We start from the raw sequence: 19,667 nt of genomic DNA, 5'->3' as shown, positions 1-19,667 counted from the left end.
TTCAGCGTACTATTTCAAATGTATATCAATTACTTTAACCTATCGATTTCATCCATTTACCTTCAGCTGTTTCAGCTTCCATCCTACCCACCTTTCATATACCTTCAACATGTGGTGGTAAGGTTTTGTGAGACATTAAAAGTAGAGGTCACACTTCTATGAAGTATGACTTTCAAGTGTCAAGAGAGTTGTAAGAAGCAGAAGGGCAGAAGTCAGTGTGTTGTACGATTGACCTGCCAACAACTAACAAACACTGAAACCGACTCCACATTCAGAGATGGCGCTCACATCAGAGACGCTAGGAAACATGATACAACCCTCCAAAAGTTAATGAACACACAGTGCCAACTGTTCAGTGTGTGTGTACGTGTGTGTGTGTGTGTGTGTGTGTGTGTGTGTGTGTGTGTGTATGTTTATAATCTCTTCTGTTTCTCTTCCAGTTAGATCTCATCAGCAGGATGCCTGAGCACGTGTGAGTGATCTGGTTTTTGTGGTCTTTTTATAGATCATTTAATCATTCACACACATATAGACACAAACAAAACAAATATTTATGAACTTTGTTTATAATCTTTGCACTTTCCTTTCCTCTAAATCTTGTCCACTTTTCTTTACAGGCAAGAGGTAAGACCTTTTTCATTCACTGACTGTTAAACAATTTCTCAATGCTAAAAATATTCCACAGAAACTATTTAAATAATTATATTTTAAGCTGCAAGTGAAGAACTAACATTTCAATTGTGCTGTCCTAAATTGTGTTTTCCAACAAGAGGAAGCCAAAGATCTCAGCTTCAAGGAAGCTGATGCTCAAGGTAAGCTAGATCATGGACTATGGATCATAATGTCATGTATGTGTTTGACCACAGGAGGGCAGCAGAGGTCATGTTCTCAGTGGCTGTACTGCACTGCAATCTACTGATATACAGATACATCTGAATATCGAAAGTGTGTGCCATGAATGTATCTAGAAGACTTGTCTTTAAGTGCTGGTGTGCTCAGAGACATGTAAGAGCATCCTGAGTTACACTGTGTTATATGTCCTTTTGTGCAGAGTCTGATGGTGGCAAAGGCTAAGGAGGAATTGGAACAAGAGGTTGTGGTTAAAGAGGAGGAGAAACAGAACTATCTGTCAGAGAGAGCTCCTCCTCTGAACACAAGCGGCCTGAGCCTTGCACAGCTACAGGTAACTTCTCCTCTAATTGTACCACATCCATCCCATTCTTCACTCCCTCCAGCGTCTCTTCAGCAATGTAAATTCTGTCAAAGCTACTAAAGAAGTTCTTCCATTTGTTGTCAGTTCAGGCTGCAAACATCCTTTTCCCAACCTGGATCTTTTCAAGAACTGTGCCACATAACTCTGTCGCACTGCTGCTTCCTCCACCTCCACATCAAAAACCAAAACACCTCTAAATATAGATTTCTACTTCAGCAAATTCTCTCAAAGGAACAGTGTGTAAGATTTAGTGGTGAGAACTGCAACCAGCTGAAACTTCCCCCATGTCCCAAGTGTGAACTCCTGGTTAGGATTCCATCAGTGTTCACTGTTCAGGAGGTTTTTACCAGGAGCCCAATCATCCGCAGAGGTCTTCTCTCAAAAACAAACAAACAAGGTGATTACAAATGATAAAAACGATGAATTAAGTTCCACGTTACAAGTCAGTGTTTCTCCAACGCTTTTTGGTTTGTCGCAGACAGGCCGCTATCCCAGCAACTGCTCACGTGTGCTCACATATTTTCTTGATAACTTAAGATCTAGACGTTCGGGGAGTTTTTACCAGGAGCCGAATTATCCACAGGGTTCTCTTCCTCTCCAAAACAAATGGACCCGGTGATTGAAACTGGTAAAAGGTGTTTCTCCGTTGCGAGGCATTGCAGAGGGGCTGCTGACTAAGGTGGCTGATACGAAAATGCAAATGGCCCTATCTAGAGCTGAGCTACTGTAGAAACATGGTGCAACATAGTGGACTTTCTGTGTAGATATAAACAGCTCATTCAAAGGTAACAAAAACATGATGACCCTTTTTTTTGAGGTGATTATACACTAAAGAATACTTGTTATAGTACATTCCATGTCTGCCAATATATCCCCCATAATCTTACACACTGGACCTTCAAAAGGCAAATTCGAGGCTTTGCAGCTCCTTCTCAGGTAGATATAAAGGATGAGCATCTAAAAGTAAAACTTTTCCAGATGCACAAATTTGAGGTTGCTCTGGAAAGCAATAATGACTGATGTGATCACTTTCATGACATACACATTTTTAACCTTTGTGTTTTATGTGTAAATGCACAGGACCTCTGCAAAGAGCTCCATGCCAAGATAGATGTGGTGGATGAGGAGCGATACGACATCGAAGCCAAAGTCATGCTCAACACACGTGAGGTATACATCACTTTGTCTGCCTGTTTCCAGAATTAAAAATGTAAAGATCATATAAGCTCATGCAGCTGAGCAGTCACCATGAGAACATCCTCCAGCACTGATGGTAATTGCCTTGCAATTCTCTGTCCCTGCTCCAGATTAAAGACCTGAACATCAAGGTGTTGGACCTCAGGGGGAAATTCAAGAGGCCTAATCTTCGTCGTGTTCGTGTGTCTGCTGATGCCATCCTTCGCTCCCTGCTGGGCTCCAAGCACAAAGTGTCCATGGACCTCCGAGCCAACCTGAAGTCTGTCAAGAAAGAGGACACTGAGAAGGTGTGTGCAGAAGGAAAACACACTCGTACATGCACGCACATGAAGACAAACAAACCGGCCCACACAAGATGTGTAACCCTTCCTTAGGGCAAGTGTGCAAGGTATAGCTACTGCGAAGTTTCAGATACACACATGACGTCAGTGCATCAAGTGCCATGGGACACCTGAAAAGTGTGTTTCTGTGTGTGTGAAGGGTGTGTTTGAGATACTGAGCAGTAGGCCAGTGCAGGGCGGCAACCTTGTGTGTGTGAGAGAGAGAGAGGAGGTACAGTACACAAGATAATGATCCCATTGTACACAGAAAAGAAGCTTTTGTGAACGGTTCTGCTCCCTGATCAGTGTGTGTGTGTTTGTGTGTGAACATGTGCAGATTAGCCGGTGCTGGCATGTCTCTGTGTGTGTGCTTGAATGGATGTGTGTGTCTTAGAGTGTGTATTAAGCGCTGTAAACCAGTTATACTAGCACGGTTATACAGTACTCTCATAGGGGATTCCCAGATGACAACATGGAGCTCAAAGGCTTTGACTCAACAATGATGACAAAAAGATTATCTGAACCTGCTCTACTTCTCTGTCTCTTAAAAAACCAAATAAACACATGACTGTTCCAGTTCTTTCTTTCCTTTTACACCATTTAACTCTGTCTGCAGAAGAGGCCAGTAGAGGACAGTGACTGGAGGAAGAACGTGGAGGCCATGTCAGGGATGGAGGGAAGGAAGAAAATGTTCGATGCTGCTAAGGGGCCCGCCCAGTGAACCCAGAAGGCGACGGACGGGTTGGTGTCATGTGTGCGACATCGCTCTTCCTGCCTCTGAATTGATCTTGTTTTTCAACGGCCTATTGCAGCCTCTGCATTTCTACTGTCATTCTTGTGTATACCCCTGCCATGGAGGACTCACTCCTAAAAAGTTTTCTCCACTTTCCCCAAGAACTGATCTGTTTGATATGCGTTGACATGGTTATATAAATGAACTTCTCATAACTGATATTGCACCTGAACCCCAGAAATTTAGGCTTATGTTCGTTACAGCTAAGTCAAAAAAGGCAGCTTGTATCTTTTTAAGACAACAGTGGATAATACTGTAACTTAACTGGGAGGTCAAATGATATTAGAGCCAATAATCATCTGACCAATTTAAACTGCATCTTCGATATTCTTGCTTGGTGATAGACTGTAAGCATGACCTGTGGTTTTGTGAATTGTAACAAAATGATGTGCACTTCATAAGCTGGATTTACAGCAACATTAACAACAGCAACAGTAAAACACATAAATGTTTCATAATTTCTTTGTGTTTTTTTTCTGTATATGTGTGCTCAATAAAAATGGCTTTCTTTAAATAAAATAAAACAATATGTGAATCAGCCCTTCAAGGTTTTTGGTGCCTACTGCTTTGCAGTAGTGCAAGTATCATATATTAGAGATCAGGTAAATTTTTCTTTTGTCCAATACCTTGGTTTATGACCAGATACCTGCAAAACTAATGATGTTCCCATCAGCCTCAGCTGTACTGTTTGTTTTGTGCTAATCATTAGAATGGTGAACATGATAAGCATTATATGTGCTAAAAATAAGCATGACAATGTCATTGTGAGCATGTTAGCAAGTAGACATTATTATTTAGCTCAAAGCACTGCTGTCTTGAAGCTCAACAAGTTGCTAGCATGGCTGTAGACTAGTGATCCTCAACTTAGGCCCACAGGCCACATCTGGCCCGCGATATGGTGCCAGGTTTCCCGCCCACCTTTTTTTTAATTCACAATGAATATTGATTTACCCTGGGAATAATTTGGTAATTTGAATGTAGATAATGTGCCAGGGCGAATGAAAAAGCATCAAAATAGAACTTGTTCATCAAAAAACAAAGTGTGAGGATCCCTCAGAGGTAAGGGCTCAGCCCGGAATGTCCTCAAAACCTAATAGCTAAAAACCGCTAATCAGCCAATCACGTGGCAGTAACTCAATGCATTTAGGCATGTAGACATGGACAAGACGACCTGCTGAAGTTCAGACCGAGCATCAGAAAGGGGGAGAAAGGTGATTTAAGTGACTTTGAACGTTGCATGGTTGTTGGTGCCAGATGGGCTGGTCTGAGTATTTCAGAAACTGCTGATCTACTGGGATTTTCACACACAACCATCTCTAGGGTTTACAGAGGATGGTCCGAACAAGAGAAAATATCCAGTGAGCAGCAGTTCTCTGGGTGAAAATGCCTTGTTGATGCCAGAGGTCAGAGGAGAATGGCCAGACTGGTTCAAGATGATAGAAAGGCAACTGTAACTCTAATATCCACTGGTTACAACCAAGGTCTGCAGAAGACCATCTCTGAACCAACAACACGTCCAACCTTGAAGCAGATGGGCTACAGCAGCAGAAGACCACACCAGGTGCCACTCCTGTCAGCTAACAACAGGAACCTGAGGCTACAGTTCACACAGGCTCACCTAAACTGGACAACAGAAGATTGGAAAAACGTTGCCTGGTCTGATGAGTCTGGATTTCTGCTGCCACATTCACATGGTAGGGTCAGAATTTGGTGTAAACAACATGAAAGCATGGATCCATCCTGCCTTGTATCAACGGTTCAGGCTGCTGGTGGTGGTGTAATGGTGTAGGGGATATTTTCTTGGCACACTTTGGGCCCCTTAGTACCAACTGAGCATGGTTTAAACACCACAGCCTACCTGAGTATTGTTGCTGACCGTGTCCATCCCTTTATGACCACAGTGTACCCATCTTCTGATGGCTACTTCCAGCAGGATAACGCACCATGTCACAAAGCTCAAATCATCTCAGATTGGTTTCTTTAACATGACAATGAGTTCACTGTACTCCAATGGCCTCCACAGTCAGCAGATCTCAGTCAGTTGGGATGTGGTGGAACGGGAGATTCACAACAAAGAATTAAGGCAGTTCTGAAGGCAAAAGGGGGTCAAACCTGGTACTAGGTGTACCTAACAAAGTGGCCGATGAGTGTATACTGATAAATATCATTAATATTTGTTTGTTACTGCCCCCTGGCTTCCTGTCATTTCACAAAAGTGGCTCCTGGGTAAAGCAAGTTGAGTATCCCTGCTGTAGACTCTTCATCTTATTTCATACTCCTATGGACAAGCATGATCTCAGACTCCACGAGATGTATCTCACACAGAGGCACTTCTGTGAGAGAGCACATTTCTGCTGATATGCTTATGCATCTGCCAGCTGTCTACATCAGCATCCTGTCCACAGCTGTAAAACATTCATCTTTAGTTGCCGTCTGTTTTGCATGTTCATAAAGCACTCCCTGAAAAGTGCTTCCGCAATGGAGCTTTAATCATTATCACCTTATCCCGGTGGATGCAAAGAACCTGCAGTAGTCATGTGTTACTAAATACAGTTTCCCATCATATGAACACTGCAGCAGCACAGAGACACAGACACACAAAACTAAGTCTTCAGTGTTTACAATGACGGCGCTGTTGCAGGCTTTCCCTCTTTGGCCAGGGAGTGACATGCAAACTAGTCTCATCAGATAGCATCTTAATGGTACAAGATATAAGCCGGCCTTCTCCAAATATGAGTGAAGCAGGCTCATGTTTGCTCAAACACACAAAAGGAGGGATCAAAAGCTACAATGTAATTATGATAGCATCTCATCCTGTTTATTGTGGCCCTGTGGTCTGAGCAGAATATAGCACGGGAATGTTTGGTAATAAAGCCAGGTGAGGTAGAGGGTGTGTGTGTGTGTGTGTGTGTTGGACTGAGCCCGAGCCTGGGTCAGAGTCCGACACACTGGGCTCTGAGGACAGGTGTGGCTGCACACAGCAGAGCAAACAGTCTGACTCACACTGTAAAGAGAATCACTGCCCAGTGCAACCATGGGCGGATTATGAGACAATGGGCCCCTGGGCACAGACATGCAAAGGGCCCCACCACCTCTCCTACATGGGAGCAAGACACACAGAATTTACAGTTATTTAGTCTCTTTTTGTTATTTTTTTACATCTCCTTGTAGTAGTTATGCATCTCTCTGTGGTTTTGTGTCTATTTGTAATTGTTTTATGTGTCTTTCTGTCGTCATTCTGAGTCTCGCTACAGTTGCTTTGGGTCGTTTAGTGGTCTTTCTGTGTCTCTTTGTTGTCCTTTTATGTTTCTTAGAGGTCATTTTAGGTCTCTTCCTGGTCAATACCTGTCTCTTTGAGTGAATTTTGCAGGTAAGGCCAAGTGGAAGCCTCCAAGGCAAAGAAATGAAGCCAATGTGGAAGTTCCAAAAACTGCAGTTCAACAAATGGCCACTTGAGACTGGCTCCAAAACAGAGTAAATCCCCACACACCCCCATGTTATAATGCCCAACTTAACAGCATAAATAAATATGTTTACAGCCAACAATTTTCGTCTCTAAAGCTAATTTTAACATTCATGACAACTATGCGAGGTGTCGCAACCACCCCTCGCTTCTCCACAACTCCAGCCTTTCATCCAAATGTAGTCACTTCTGGCTCCAAAAAGCCAGTGATGGACAAAGTACACAACTCTATTACTTGACTCAAAGATAGTCCTTGTCAAATACTGCTCCTATACAAGTGAAAGTTGCTGAGTCAAATTATTGCTTCGGTTGAAGTACTGGAAGACTTGCTATTACAAACTTAAGAATTCAAAGCTTTTGTTTATTTTTATTCTCAACGCATTGCTGTGTACACACACACCCACACACACATGCATGCACACACGCACACACACACACACACACACACACACACAACATCGAGTCCTATTTGAATTCACGGCCAAATGTTGAGTAAAAATATTCTTTTTTTTCATGATTCTTTTTTTGGGCTTTTCACCCTTATTATGGGTGGGGGGAGAGAATGGGGATGACACGCAGCAAGGGGCCGCAGGTTGGGATCCAGCCCGGGCCGCTGCGGGAGACTCAGCCCACATGGGGCGGATGCTCTACTGGCTGAGCTAGAGGCCGCCCCTATGATCATATTTCTAACAGTGTACAACAACTTCGTGGGCAAATCCATAAACATTTGACCAAACAAAGCACAAAAACTGCAAACACTACAAGGACAGACAACTTCTTGTAAGCTGCGATAAGGTTTGTGTGCAGTAAACGGAGCAAACAGAGTAATAAGTGTGCACAAAAAAAAGAAAACCTCAAATAAAGTACAGATACTCAAAAGCTGTATTTAAATACAGTAATAAAGTAAATTTACTTCTTTACTGTCCAGCACTGAAAAAAAGCCAAGATGGCAAACACCGAAATGCTGACTCGAGGCTTAAAAACAGCAGTCCACCAACCAACAGGTGATGTCACGGTAGCTACTTCCATCATTTATAGTCTATGGTGAAGGCCAGGAGGGGCTCTGACTCTCTGGGCCCCTGGGCCTTTCATGATGTGGCTTGGGTCCAACAAACCACGACTTTCACCCAAGAGAACGGTGTTCGTGTCCTGTAAGATTCTAAAGCTAAACCCTGTTCTTTTTCCTAAACCTAACCACGTTTTTGTTGCCTAAACACAACCATGTGTGTTTGTTGTTGAAAGAAAAAGACATGTCAACAACCAACGCACCCAGGGTACCTTGCACGTCGTATGTGAATGTGGAAACCAAACGTCAATATGTGACGAGGTCAGAGTGAGAATGTGTTATATTGTCAGACTTCTCTTAATCAATGTTCTTTCACAAATCTTTTTATCAATTTTCTATCAGATTTATGGGCAGTATACAATGACATATTAATGATGTCATAGCGAACTGGTCTCTGGTTGGTATACAAAACCTACAACAGTGAGAACATGAACTGAACGCATACTGTTAATTCGTACCCTAATCTCCCATATTCCTATACCCCTCCCACCCTTACTCAAAGTGATAATAATAAAATAAATATTCAAATCTAACATCAGACACAGATTGAAAATGATAATAGCAATAAGATAAGGGAAAAAAGTAAATAAAACAGAATAAATAATAAAACAAAATAACATTAAAAATAAATAAATAAAATGACATTGAAAATAAATAAATAAATAAAATAGGATAGAATAAAATAACAATAAAAATAAATAATTTAATAAATCAAATAAGATAAAATAAAATAACACTGAAAATAAATTAAATAAGATAAAATAAAATGACATTAAAAATAAATAAATACATAAATGAAATAGGATAAAATAACATAAAAATAAATTAAACAAGATAAAATAAAAATTAAAAAAAAAATGAATAAAAACAAATAAAAAGCAAAATGAAAATAGCAGTTATTAACCAAGTGAATGGTAGCCTTGCTCAAAAACTCCATAAAGGTTCTGCAGGTCTTATTACAGGTAGATTTACCAGTATCTCTTAATCAACATTCATTAAAATACAGAGGACCATCTCTTTGGAACGACCTTCTTCAGTCTCTACAATCATCATCTACATTATTATTATTCAAAAACATCTGAAAAGGACTATAATTTGCAAAGACTTTCAACACTTAATTGATTTATTTGTAATTTATTTATTTTTTGTTTGTGAATTGTACATCTTTAACCATTTTGTAATACTTCTTAGTCTGGAACTATTATTCAATTATGTATATATATCTTTTTTCTGTTTATGTGTGCAATATTGAATGCACATTGTTTTGACTTTTAATGTCTTTTTCCGGTATTTTCTATGCATGTATGTGCAAATAACCTATGTGTTATTTGCTGAGTAACCACAGCTTCCTGTTAACTGCATCACATTTGCCTTGGTTATTACTGCCAACTGTGTTAGCTTTACTTGTGTCGCAGTATCACGGCTATAATACCTGCCACATTTGCACCATACATGGAGACACACTCTCGCTCTGTCTCTCTCACTCTCAGGTGGGTCGCTTACCTTTGCAGTCACGTGACGCCTCAGTGAGCTGCAGCAGGGTAAAGGTGCACCGCTTTGTGCCGCACTGACTGTAATCTGACTGCCGCCCACAGAGTGCCCGTCAGTCGACTCTTTCCTGTCCGTGAGCGAAGTGCACCTGGAAACTTTTATATCGTTTTTTTTTTTGTCGTCCAATATGTCCATCAGTCGGAAGAACTGGTCGGTTTTGTCCAGGTAAGATTAAATCTAGAGCTTTCTTTATAAGAGAAAAGACACCTGTGTTTGACAGCACCATCTGCTGCTGCTGCTGCTTTTTGACAGTGGATGTTACAGACTTTGACTTTAGTCACTATAGTAGCATAGAAGTAGCTCACCTTTGCAGCCTACATTAACAAAAATAAGTTAATAATATTAAGTTAGAGACTTTATAATATGTGTCAGCAGTTGTGAAACACTGAGCTATTTCCTGTCTCCTTTGGTACCATTATTCTCATCACAGCCTCTTTAACCTTTGCTTTTACATTTGAATAATGTGCTATAAAGTCGCAGCTGGCTTTTTCAGGTTAAAGTCTGGAGATAACTGGATTATTTCAGAGTAAATAAATGCATGTGTTCCTCCAGAGGAAACATTAGCTCACTGTAACTGATAATAAATGCTGTGTTTTGCACACACATCCTGCATAATACTGGACTGAATGGTTTATTTAAGGTTGTTCAGACAGGCAAGCAGCAGTTGATAGACGAGTAAAGCAGGTTCTGTGTAACCGTTATTACAACTCTAATCTCTCCTTTGCAACAACCAAAACAAGCCTTTAATTTAGATTTCATGGAAACTTGCATGTTGAGTGCTGGACACCATTTTGTGCCTCTGTTTCATTTTCTGTTTCACGTCCTTGTTCTCTGATTATTATGTGCGTGTCTTTCTAACTGTCCTCAGCCTAGCTCGCCAGTGGACGATGGAAGATGAGGAGGAGGTGGAAAGGGAGAGGAGGAGGAGGGTGAAGAGCTCCACCGCTGACCCTGATGATGACTTCAGCCACACAACCAGAGACACGCCCACCAGCGATAGCACCTTTGGGACAGACTCCACAAGCGAGACGTCCCAGGGCCTCAGCAGGTTATTCTCACGATTTAGTAAAATACTTTTATTCGTTTGTACGTGTCAAAGCTTGATTTGTAGACTGTCTGAACATGAGTCTGTTGCTGGAGGTGTGTGCTCCCCTCTTCTTCTCTCTGCTTGTGTACGCATGGCTACTGTGTCTTCCTGTTTCATTCTCTACATCTGTCTTGTATGTTAGAGGCCACAGGGATGTAGGAATCCATGGTCCATCTTTTTTTAGTGGATGGATTTCAGTAGCAGAGAGTGAGAGGATTCTTATACTTTTGTCCCAAGGGTGTGTGTCATCTGTATACTTTCCAAACACATGAAGAAACCCGACACCATGTAGGGAAAGTTTGAAAAGTTGTCAAAAACACCACCAGCTGAGTTCCTGGAGCAGAATCAGTCTTCAAAGAAAGAGAGGAACTATAGAGCCATTCATTGGAGAAACCTGATCAGATACAGGACTGACAGGTCCTTTCCCTCGCTAGAGACGATCCATATAATACGTACATGCTTTCTCTTTTCAGCTTGGAGCAGATGCAACTGGACTTTGTGGAGATGCTGCGTGTCCGCGATGAAAAGCGGAGGTTGAGGCACGTGGAGACGTTGAGGAGACAGAAGGAGGCAGAAGACGGCGAAGCAGAGGCTTGCGGGGGAGGAACCAGGGTGGAGCTACTGGGGGACATGGATGAGGAGCAGGATAGTGTGTTGCCCTCTGTGAACACCATGTCCAAACCACAACCAACCCCAAATACAGCTACTTACAGCCCCACCAACAGCAGCAGCACTAACACCACAAACAGACAAGTAAGACTGGAGTCACTTATTACAGTACTTGTCAGCACTGTGAAATAAACTCAAGAGTCTGCCGATAGCTAGAGGCTCTGTGTGGGAGGACTTGGGTATAGTGGGCTTTGAGCTAAATGCTAACATGATTATGCTTGCTAATTAGCACTAAATACAAAGGACAGCATAGGCTGATGGGGATGTCATTAGTTTTGCAGTATTCAGTATTCTTCAAAGTGAAATTTTGACCTGATGATCGCACTACATAAAAAGTCACTCGATCATCAAAGCGATTACATCATCTGGAAACCATGAATGTCTGAACCAAATTTTATGCTAATCCAGGCAGTAGTTGTTGAGACATTTTAAGGGATATGTGGAAACTTTGACCTGCTGATGATGCTAAAGGAAAAGTGACCGAATCACCGAAGTCATTAGCATTCATCTTCTGGGGACCATGAATTAGGGATGCACCAGTAAGGGTCAATAGTAACTCAAACACCTGGAACGGGTTACAATGGGGCCGATGTATTCAATTCCATGCAACGTTTATGTCATGCACGTACAAGCAGCACACTGGTAGTTCGTATTATGTTCGCATTTTATGCCGCTGTATTGTTTCATATTGGAATTTTAAACATTTTTAAAAGAGTGTAGGATTTAGGAGGACATACAGGCAGAAATGGAATATAACATAGTGAGTACATTTTCTTTAGTGTATAATCACCTGAAGAAAAAAAAAAGTTTTGTATTTTCTTTACCTTAGAATGAGCTATTTCTGTCTACATAGGAAGCAGGCCCTTATTTATGGAGACCGCCATGTTGCACCACCATGTTTCTACAGTAGCCCAGAACGAACAAACCAAACACTGGCTCTAGGCAGGGCCATTTGTGTTTTTGCATTTTCGTTTCGGCCACAGTAGTTAGAAGCCGATCTGCGCCAAGCAGCGTCAGAAAAACACAGATTTTTCAGTGTTTTTACTGGTGTAAATTACTGGGTCTGTTTGTTTGAAGAGGAAGAGACCTCTGTGGATAATTCCTTCTGTTAAAAACCTCCTGAACAATGAACACTGAAGGATTTCTAACCAGGAGTAGTTTTAGCTGGTTGTAATCTACAATCCTAACTACTAGGTTCCACTAAATCCCCCTAAATCTTACACACTGGACCTTTAATTCCTGTTTGTGTTTTGACCAATTTGTTGCTGCATTTAAAAGTTGTACACTTCAACTCTAATTCCTGTTAAATCTGATTTTTTTTTTTTTTAAACAAATTGCTGGTTGGTATTTGTTACTCCCTGTCAGTCAAGCCTGAAGTACATATAGCAGAATGATCCCGGTCACCTCCACACAGCGAGGCATACAGCTTATAAACTCTGGTGTCGGATCGGTCCTCTGTATCGGCCGATACCCAAAGCCCATACAGTCAGCACAAAAACTCATGGCAATCCATCCAATAGTTGATGAGACACTTCAGTCTGGACTAAATTGGTGGACTGAACCACCAACACTGCCATCCCAAGACTCATGCCGCTAGCGCATCAAAGAGTGAACCGCTTTCACTGACAGACAAATATTTTGACAAGACAGGTAGACAAACACTCCAAGCTATTAATGCATCACCCAGTCATGACACAATACTACCAACAGTGCCACCCTGCAGTGTGGTTAACCACAGTTAGCTGTTACCCCACGCGGAGGGAGAGACAAGTTAATCATTTCCTAGATTCTACAACAACAACTTTTTTTCCTCTCAGGGGAAGATATTTAAGTTACATGCTCTCTGAAGACAAAAACCCTGAGTGTACATTACTGGCAATGTTTAGGTGAACAAAGCCAGACAGACAGACAGACAGACAGACAGAGTGTATAGTGATATCATATGTATTCAATAGTTATAAACAACTGTGGAATATTTTCTTTGAGACGCATCAAACCATAGAGATCAATAACAGACTTTGAGGAAAATACTGTAGGGGTCATTTCCTGTCTCATTATTGGACTTGCATTTTTCCAGTGAATCAAATGACCATGCAAATCACCCATAAAACCTTGATAAGGTGTGCTTAAGGTCATAATTTGAACTTTATCTTTTATGACACTGGCAGGCAGCTCTAATTCAGTCTACCTGCAAATTAGGCCATAACCGCACTTATGTAATGCGAGGCGTGTCTCAGGTGTTCAAAAGCTTGTATGCTGTGCGCTCATGTTGATTGTCTCTCATGTTTGTTTCTTTGTCAGCATGAAAATGGAGAGTTGGCGAGCAAAGATCCTGTCCCCAAGCCATCGTCCAACCCGGCTCGCAAGTTTGTCAGGTTAATAAGCACAATTTTTTGTTGTTTTCGTAGGTTAGTCATCGGGAAGGATCAAACATTTTTTAAGATGAGATAAGATAAAGGTTATTGATTCCAGACAAGGAAACGAAAGTGCAGCAAAGGAGAAGAACAATATAGCAGAGCAGTCGAACAGCAACCAAAAGCAATACATCCTCCAAGTATAAAAGTGATTATAATGGCTTAGTTTATTGTTTAAATAATAAACCATATGAAGACAACCATATGTGCTTACAAGCCAGTCTTCAAGAGACACATTGGAGTATTTGACATGTGCCTGAATATCACTACAGTACATACAATAGCAGGATAGCCAGAGAGATTACTGTCTAAGAAGTTCGGATAACAAGACAGCAAGGAAGCCTTATATACAAACAAGTTCCCCATTGCATCATTTTATCATTTCAAAGCATTATGCCTGTCTTTATTATGCCAGGGGTGGACATAGATCTTAGACAAAAGGATACTGGTGAATAGGGTGCAATAAAGACTTTAATACAAGATCAGGACAGAAGCAGGATCACTGGTTGCTTTCTCATGCACATCTCCAACCAACCTTTCAGCTCACTTGTATTTCTGGTATTTGCAGTTCTGTCTCCATCTCGCTCGACAAAAGCCCCTCCGCCAGCGGGTGCACAAGTCCCATGAGCCCTCGCTCCCCGACGGCCCCCCTGTCACCTCAACAACACCGGCCGTCGCCTTGCCAGAGCCCGTCTCCTCAGGGAGCTCAAAGCCCCGTCCCGAATGGTCACACACAGGAGGTATTTTGACACATGAACACACTGCTAGATGACATAATTCACAGCATAACAATCTATGCTTCATGTGTTGCTTGTTTCATGGAGTTTGGCTGCAAAGTGCTGACACCACCGCTCATCAGTTCAGTGAAGCAACAGCACACTCTAGTGTTAAAAAGGAAAAGTTGCAGCCTTTGTGCCAATAAATAAAACATAATTGGCTCCATAGTTGTACCTGAAGCTTGCACTAAGTCGTAAACGGTCTTGAAGAATAGAAGAGATGCTCACTTGAGCTTCATCTTCATCTGATTAGGATTATAAATCTGATCTTGTGTGGCAGTAAATCATTTTTCTTTACCCCAGACCAGGGTGAACGGCTCTTCCTCCAACAGCAACTTTGAAGAGACGACCAAACCTGCGTTCGTCAGGCAGAGCTCCAGGACTATATCTTTCAGGGTAAGCACATCCAACACATGCACACACACTCCCTGCTAAATGCCAGCATTAACTTTTGCCTATTTGACTGTTAAAACACGATTTAATCTCACATCAGCTGTTCGACTATCAGTTCAGGGTCATTTGCTTGCGCCACTTAAGCTTCAGCCTTACAGCCGAAGCAATATTTATCAGCCTTTAACTGCTGACTGGTTGCTTTGTTAACACTGATGTATCACAGACGGGACAACCGCGCTGGTCATTAGCTGCTGATGTTTGGACGACTGTAAGGTCTGCTAGCACATATTCATATATGTTCGGTTTTACACAGATGATGAGGAAGAAAGAAGAGGAGAGTGCGCCGCTGCAGAGGAGGTAAGGAAACATACTTGTCTTTATTTTTAGTCTCTTTTCTATCCGTCTGCCTCAGTTTGAGTGCTGATTGTCTTTATTCTGTTGTAGCGCAAGTGTGAGGATTGCCTCCAAGAAGTTTGAATCCAGCACAGTAAGATAAGAATTTACTTTTACCTGATGACACTGAATGCAAATACTTTAAGTTTGTTTGTATCATCGAATTATCACTGTATTCTTTTAATATCGATTGAGAGATATTGACAGATGTTGACTTGGGTCTTGGGTGTCTTAAACTTGTACATGGCTGGTTTACAGAGTGTGTTATGTTAATTATCCAGGACCAAAATGAAGACGAAGACAAAGCATCATCTTTCCAGAGAAAGTGAGTTTAAACAGCCAAACTTTTTTTGCACCTCTTATTGTTATCTCAGTCAGGTTAAGTGTACACACCTGGACCCGTGTATATGTGCATTGTGTTTTGTACAGCTCTAGGCAGAGGATTTCATCCAGGTCCATCCGGGAGAAGATGGAGAGACTTGCTCAGGCTGCACAGGTCAGACTCTCTTCAATCAGAATAACGCAACTTGAGTAACTGTACAAGTAATCATTTCCTTACCCTATGGTAACATTTTTTTCTTGACTCTGCTTCCTACATGTGTGTAGAAGTCAGACATGCCACGATCCCCAGACGTGACCCAGAGGACCCTCTTCCTGCTGGACGAGGTGTCCAGGAAGAGAGGCCTCTTTGAGAAGGAGCAGCAGGCAGCGAGCCCCACCAGCCCCGGAGTTTCCAGACAGGTACAGTCCTTTATTAGATGTACATGTGCCATCAAGGCATGACATCATTAGCATATATGTGTTGTTATTGTTTCACATCTCTGTCTGAAATCAACAGGAATTTAGGAGCTTCACATCAGGAATGTCAGATCGCATCAACCGCTGGCTCAACAAAACCAACCAACCCGGGTCTTCACACATTGCAACTGTGAGGCTATTTGCATTGTTTTATTCCTACTAAAACTGCATCATGGAAGAGGTTATACAAGTGTAGCAGCTAGAGGGCAGTAGTGCTCTTTCTACTGTACTGAATGTGCCTCAGATGTCCTTAGCAGGGTTCATTTTTTCTTCCTGCTGCTTACTTTTGTTAGTAAACTCATTCAGATTACGATCCTTGTTGTCTTTACAAATAGGTTTTCTCCTCCTGTTCTGGCAACTGATTGAACATTCAGTCTTCATTAATTCTGTTATGTTAGAGTGGTGGATATTTGTCTTAAGTTTGGTGCTTAGAGATTTTGCTCTCTTAAGGTTAACTGGATAACTGGTTGACTAAACTTCAGAGGTTTAGTTTTAAAGTTAATTCCCAATTTCAAAAAAGTTTCTATGACATACTGCTGTTAGTTTTAACAGTAAGGTTTCCATGGCTACGGGGACACTGGCATCTTTGTCATATTCCGCACAAAAATAAAATCTTTTTGGTTATCATTTATAACAGAGAAATGTTTGACAGATACCAGTATACACACAAATATAAACACAGCACTTGTGTTTTACCCCCATTTTTCATGAGTTAAGATAAAAGACCTAAGATGAACACACAAAAGACTTTTCTCAAATTTTGTTCACAAACTACTTAAAATTCCTGAGCACTTTGCCAGCATAGCTGTTGTCCCTGAATTGAGTGTTCGTTTCTGAGAATTTGGCAGTTCATGAAGCTGTTTTGCAGCATCTTGATATGCCATACCTGTTAGCAGGGTCTACAGGTGTCAGACATTAATGTTAATGCTTTTTAAAACCTGTTCAAGACAACTTTTAACCAAATGCAGGACAAATATTTGGAGTAGTATATATGTGGTCTTGTGCAGAGGTGTAGGAATATGGTTATTAGAGTGAGTAAAGTCAAACTACATTTTGCCAACAGGTAAGTGCAAGTATGAAGTAAAATGACAGTATTATAGTTTGTTTTTTTTGTTTTTTTTTAAAGATTTGTAACATTAGAAATGTGGACTTTTACATTGAAAGGCTTCACTCATTTTCACAAAAAGAAACTAAAAAATTGATAAATTAGATAAAATGTTTGTAGTACTAAAGACCTCACAAATTCAAATTTAAGACTATTTAATGACTTTTAAGGCCTTATTGTTGTAACATTGAATTTAAGGCATTTTAAGACTTTTTGAAGACCTGTAGACACTCTGGTCAAGTTGGATGAGTCATGTTGGCAAAATGCTGACTAACAAGAATTTAAACAAATTTGTGAACAAAATTTGAGAGAACTAAGTCTTTTGTGCTCATTGAAAAAGTCATATAGATATTTATATAGATTTATGTATACAGAGAAAGAGCAAAAGAGAGAGCGCAAATGTTTATTTTTTTCTGTCTGTTGTATTAAAGGAGCAGTGTGTAGGATTCATAGGATTTAGTGGCATCTAGCAGACTGTAACCAGCTGCAACTTGTGAACTTCCGGTTGGATTTCCTTCTGTATTCATTTTTCAGGAGGTTTTTACGGTAGCCGAATTATCCAGAAAAGTCTCCTCCTCTCCAAAACAAACACACCCGGTGATTTAAACCGGTACAAACACTGAATAAAGCAGTTTCACGTTACAAATGATCACACAGACAGGTCGCTTGCCCAGCACCTGCTAATGTATGCTCACCATTTTTCTCAGATAACTTAAGATCCAGATGTTTAGAAGGTTTTTATCAGGAGCTGCATTATTCACAGAGGTCTCCTCCTCTCCAAAACAAATGGACCAATGATTTAAAAAAAAAAAAAAAAAAAAAGAGGGGGTGGCAGCTAACGACAGTGACCTCCCTATGTAGATAAAAACGGCTCACTCTAAGTGTAGTGGCCATTTCAACACACCACAGTTCCTGGGCCACTTAGTTTGTGAGGTGTCTTGGTTTTGACTGGTGTTTCTGTTCCTTTTGTGGAGATCTACAGTACTCACATGAGGCAGGTAAAAAGTTGAGCAAGGTTTATTGAGAATACAAAAAAAATTACATTTTGTACGGTCCACTACCGACTTGATGTCCTATTTATATATATTCTCATCATATTCCCGTAACTACACTACAACACTGCATAACACGGTCAAAAACTTTTATTTATTACTTTATTATGATCCAAATCAACACAAACTTCACGTCATCTTTTACGCATGCCGCTGTCTACAATCACGCGCACCATGGTACCACACCTGGCATAAATAAGTTGTGCCTGTATTCTAACACATGAATAAAGTAAATATAAACATAACTTAATAGCACTCCACTATTATAAACTATTCAAAATATATAGAAACTGTTGTGTAAACTTAAATATCGTCTGAAGCTATACGACATGCCATATCAACACAGAAATTCTTTCCAAATATTAATATGTGCTTAAATGGCTCTTACGCTAATGTTACAACAACTTACATATTATATTGCATTTCTGTCCAGATATCTCCGTAAATCCTCCACACTGAACCTTAAAGGACTGATTGTCTCCTAAAAATGAGTTAACTATTACTATTTGCAGGACTTGAGACATGTGGACATCACCAGTAAGAGGAGCCTGTTTGAGAGCAGAGAGGAGGAGAGTGTCCCAAAAACCAGCCCTGGCAAAATCTACAAGTGACCGAAGTCCATTTATAATGCCCAGCAGGTACGATTATTGTCCCACGCTGCACTTTGACAGAACATGTGTTTTTTTAATCATTAATTTCTCGCCTTTTTGTGCCCTTATTTGTAGGATTTGGCAGACGGCGAGAGATGAAGACAACTGGAGGATTAATGGATGCCATGACTGATTCTTTCTTCAAGCTTTTTACTTTTTTTATTCCCTGCCAGAGCACATGAGAAAAACAGATATGCCACATACAGAAAAAGTGAGTTTTAGCTGTAAAGGACTGAATAGGAGGATATTGTTTTTAAAGTTAGGAGGCTTAAATCATACACTTCTGCATCGCTTCTTGAAGTACAAGTATGTCTTATTTCCAAAACTGAAACTGTTTAATGTGTGAGGAAAAGAGTGGGAGGCAAAGTGGACATGAGAGGATAAGACACGTGACAGAAAACAAGGAGGACAATGACATATATCTGAAAATGCTTCAGCTATTTGCCTTAACTTTGTGTAATTTTTCAAGCACTTTAAACAGGTAAGGGTCTTAATGGTGCCTATGTTTTTTTTAACTGAATTACAGTAGCAGGAATTCTGGAGCTGTAATTGTATGTTTTTGTCCAATCTGCAAAATATACCTTTTGTTCTGTTAATGTGGGCAAGATGCTGCCTGTCTGAGAAATAAAATGTTTTATTACCACCAAAGTCTGTTGTAAATTTCTTTTACTGGCTCACTTACACAACAAGGAATCACTCTCTAGTCTTAAATGCACATTGACTCTGT

The 19,667-nt window shown here is 40.8% G+C and overlaps 2 protein-coding genes across 2 annotated transcripts; both read left to right on the top strand.

The window, feature by feature from the left end:
- The first annotated feature begins 729 nt into the window (after window positions 1-729).
- Window positions 730-4,047, top strand: tnni1a (troponin I type 1a (skeletal, slow)). Its single transcript, XM_033628252.2, has 5 exons — window positions 730-812; window positions 1,052-1,183; window positions 2,294-2,383; window positions 2,521-2,697; window positions 3,347-4,047. The coding sequence occupies exons 1-5, from the start codon at window positions 804-806 to the stop codon at window positions 3,449-3,451; spliced, it is 513 nt and encodes a 170-aa protein (XP_033484143.2). The 5' UTR covers window positions 730-803; the 3' UTR covers window positions 3,452-4,047.
- A 5,530-nt stretch (window positions 4,048-9,577) lies between these two features.
- lad1 (ladinin) lies at window positions 9,578-19,588 on the top strand. The gene is made up of 14 exons (XM_033628329.2): window positions 9,578-9,768; window positions 10,472-10,651; window positions 11,164-11,443; window positions 13,661-13,734; window positions 14,342-14,513; window positions 14,853-14,945; window positions 15,256-15,299; window positions 15,387-15,429; window positions 15,617-15,660; window positions 15,765-15,831; window positions 15,942-16,076; window positions 16,174-16,263; window positions 18,803-18,928; window positions 19,016-19,588. The coding sequence occupies exons 1-13, from the start codon at window positions 9,731-9,733 to the stop codon at window positions 18,899-18,901; spliced, it is 1,359 nt and encodes a 452-aa protein (XP_033484220.1). The 5' UTR covers window positions 9,578-9,730; the 3' UTR covers window positions 18,902-18,928; window positions 19,016-19,588.
- Window positions 19,589-19,667: the final 79 nt, after the last annotated feature.

The sequence above is a fragment of the Epinephelus lanceolatus genome, chromosome 8, assembly GCF_041903045.1.
Source record: "Epinephelus lanceolatus isolate andai-2023 chromosome 8, ASM4190304v1, whole genome shotgun sequence".
Classification (NCBI taxonomy): domain Eukaryota; kingdom Metazoa; phylum Chordata; class Actinopteri; order Perciformes; family Serranidae; genus Epinephelus; species Epinephelus lanceolatus.
This window is presented reverse-complemented; position numbering and strand designations above follow the sequence as displayed.

What these genes read in the sequence shown, in the direction of transcription:
- tnni1a (XM_033628252.2), top strand. An exon ending in TGAGCCTTGCACAGCTACAG is followed by an intron (nt 1,184 to 2,293) that starts GTAACTTCTCCT and finishes GTAAATGCACAG; the next exon opens with GACCTCTGCAAAGAGCTCCA. An exon ending in TCATGCTCAACACACGTGAG is followed by an intron (nt 2,384 to 2,520) that starts GTATACATCACT and finishes TCCCTGCTCCAG; the next exon opens with ATTAAAGACCTGAACATCAA.
- lad1 (XM_033628329.2), top strand. Translation starts at nt 9,731, where the DNA reads ATGTCCATCAGTCGGAAGAACTGGTCGGTTTTGTCCAG. An exon ending in CTAACACCACAAACAGACAA is followed by an intron (nt 11,444 to 13,660) that starts GTAAGACTGGAG and finishes TTTCTTTGTCAG; the next exon opens with CATGAAAATGGAGAGTTGGC. An exon ending in CCGGCTCGCAAGTTTGTCAG is followed by an intron (nt 13,735 to 14,341) that starts GTTAATAAGCAC and finishes TGGTATTTGCAG; the next exon opens with TTCTGTCTCCATCTCGCTCG.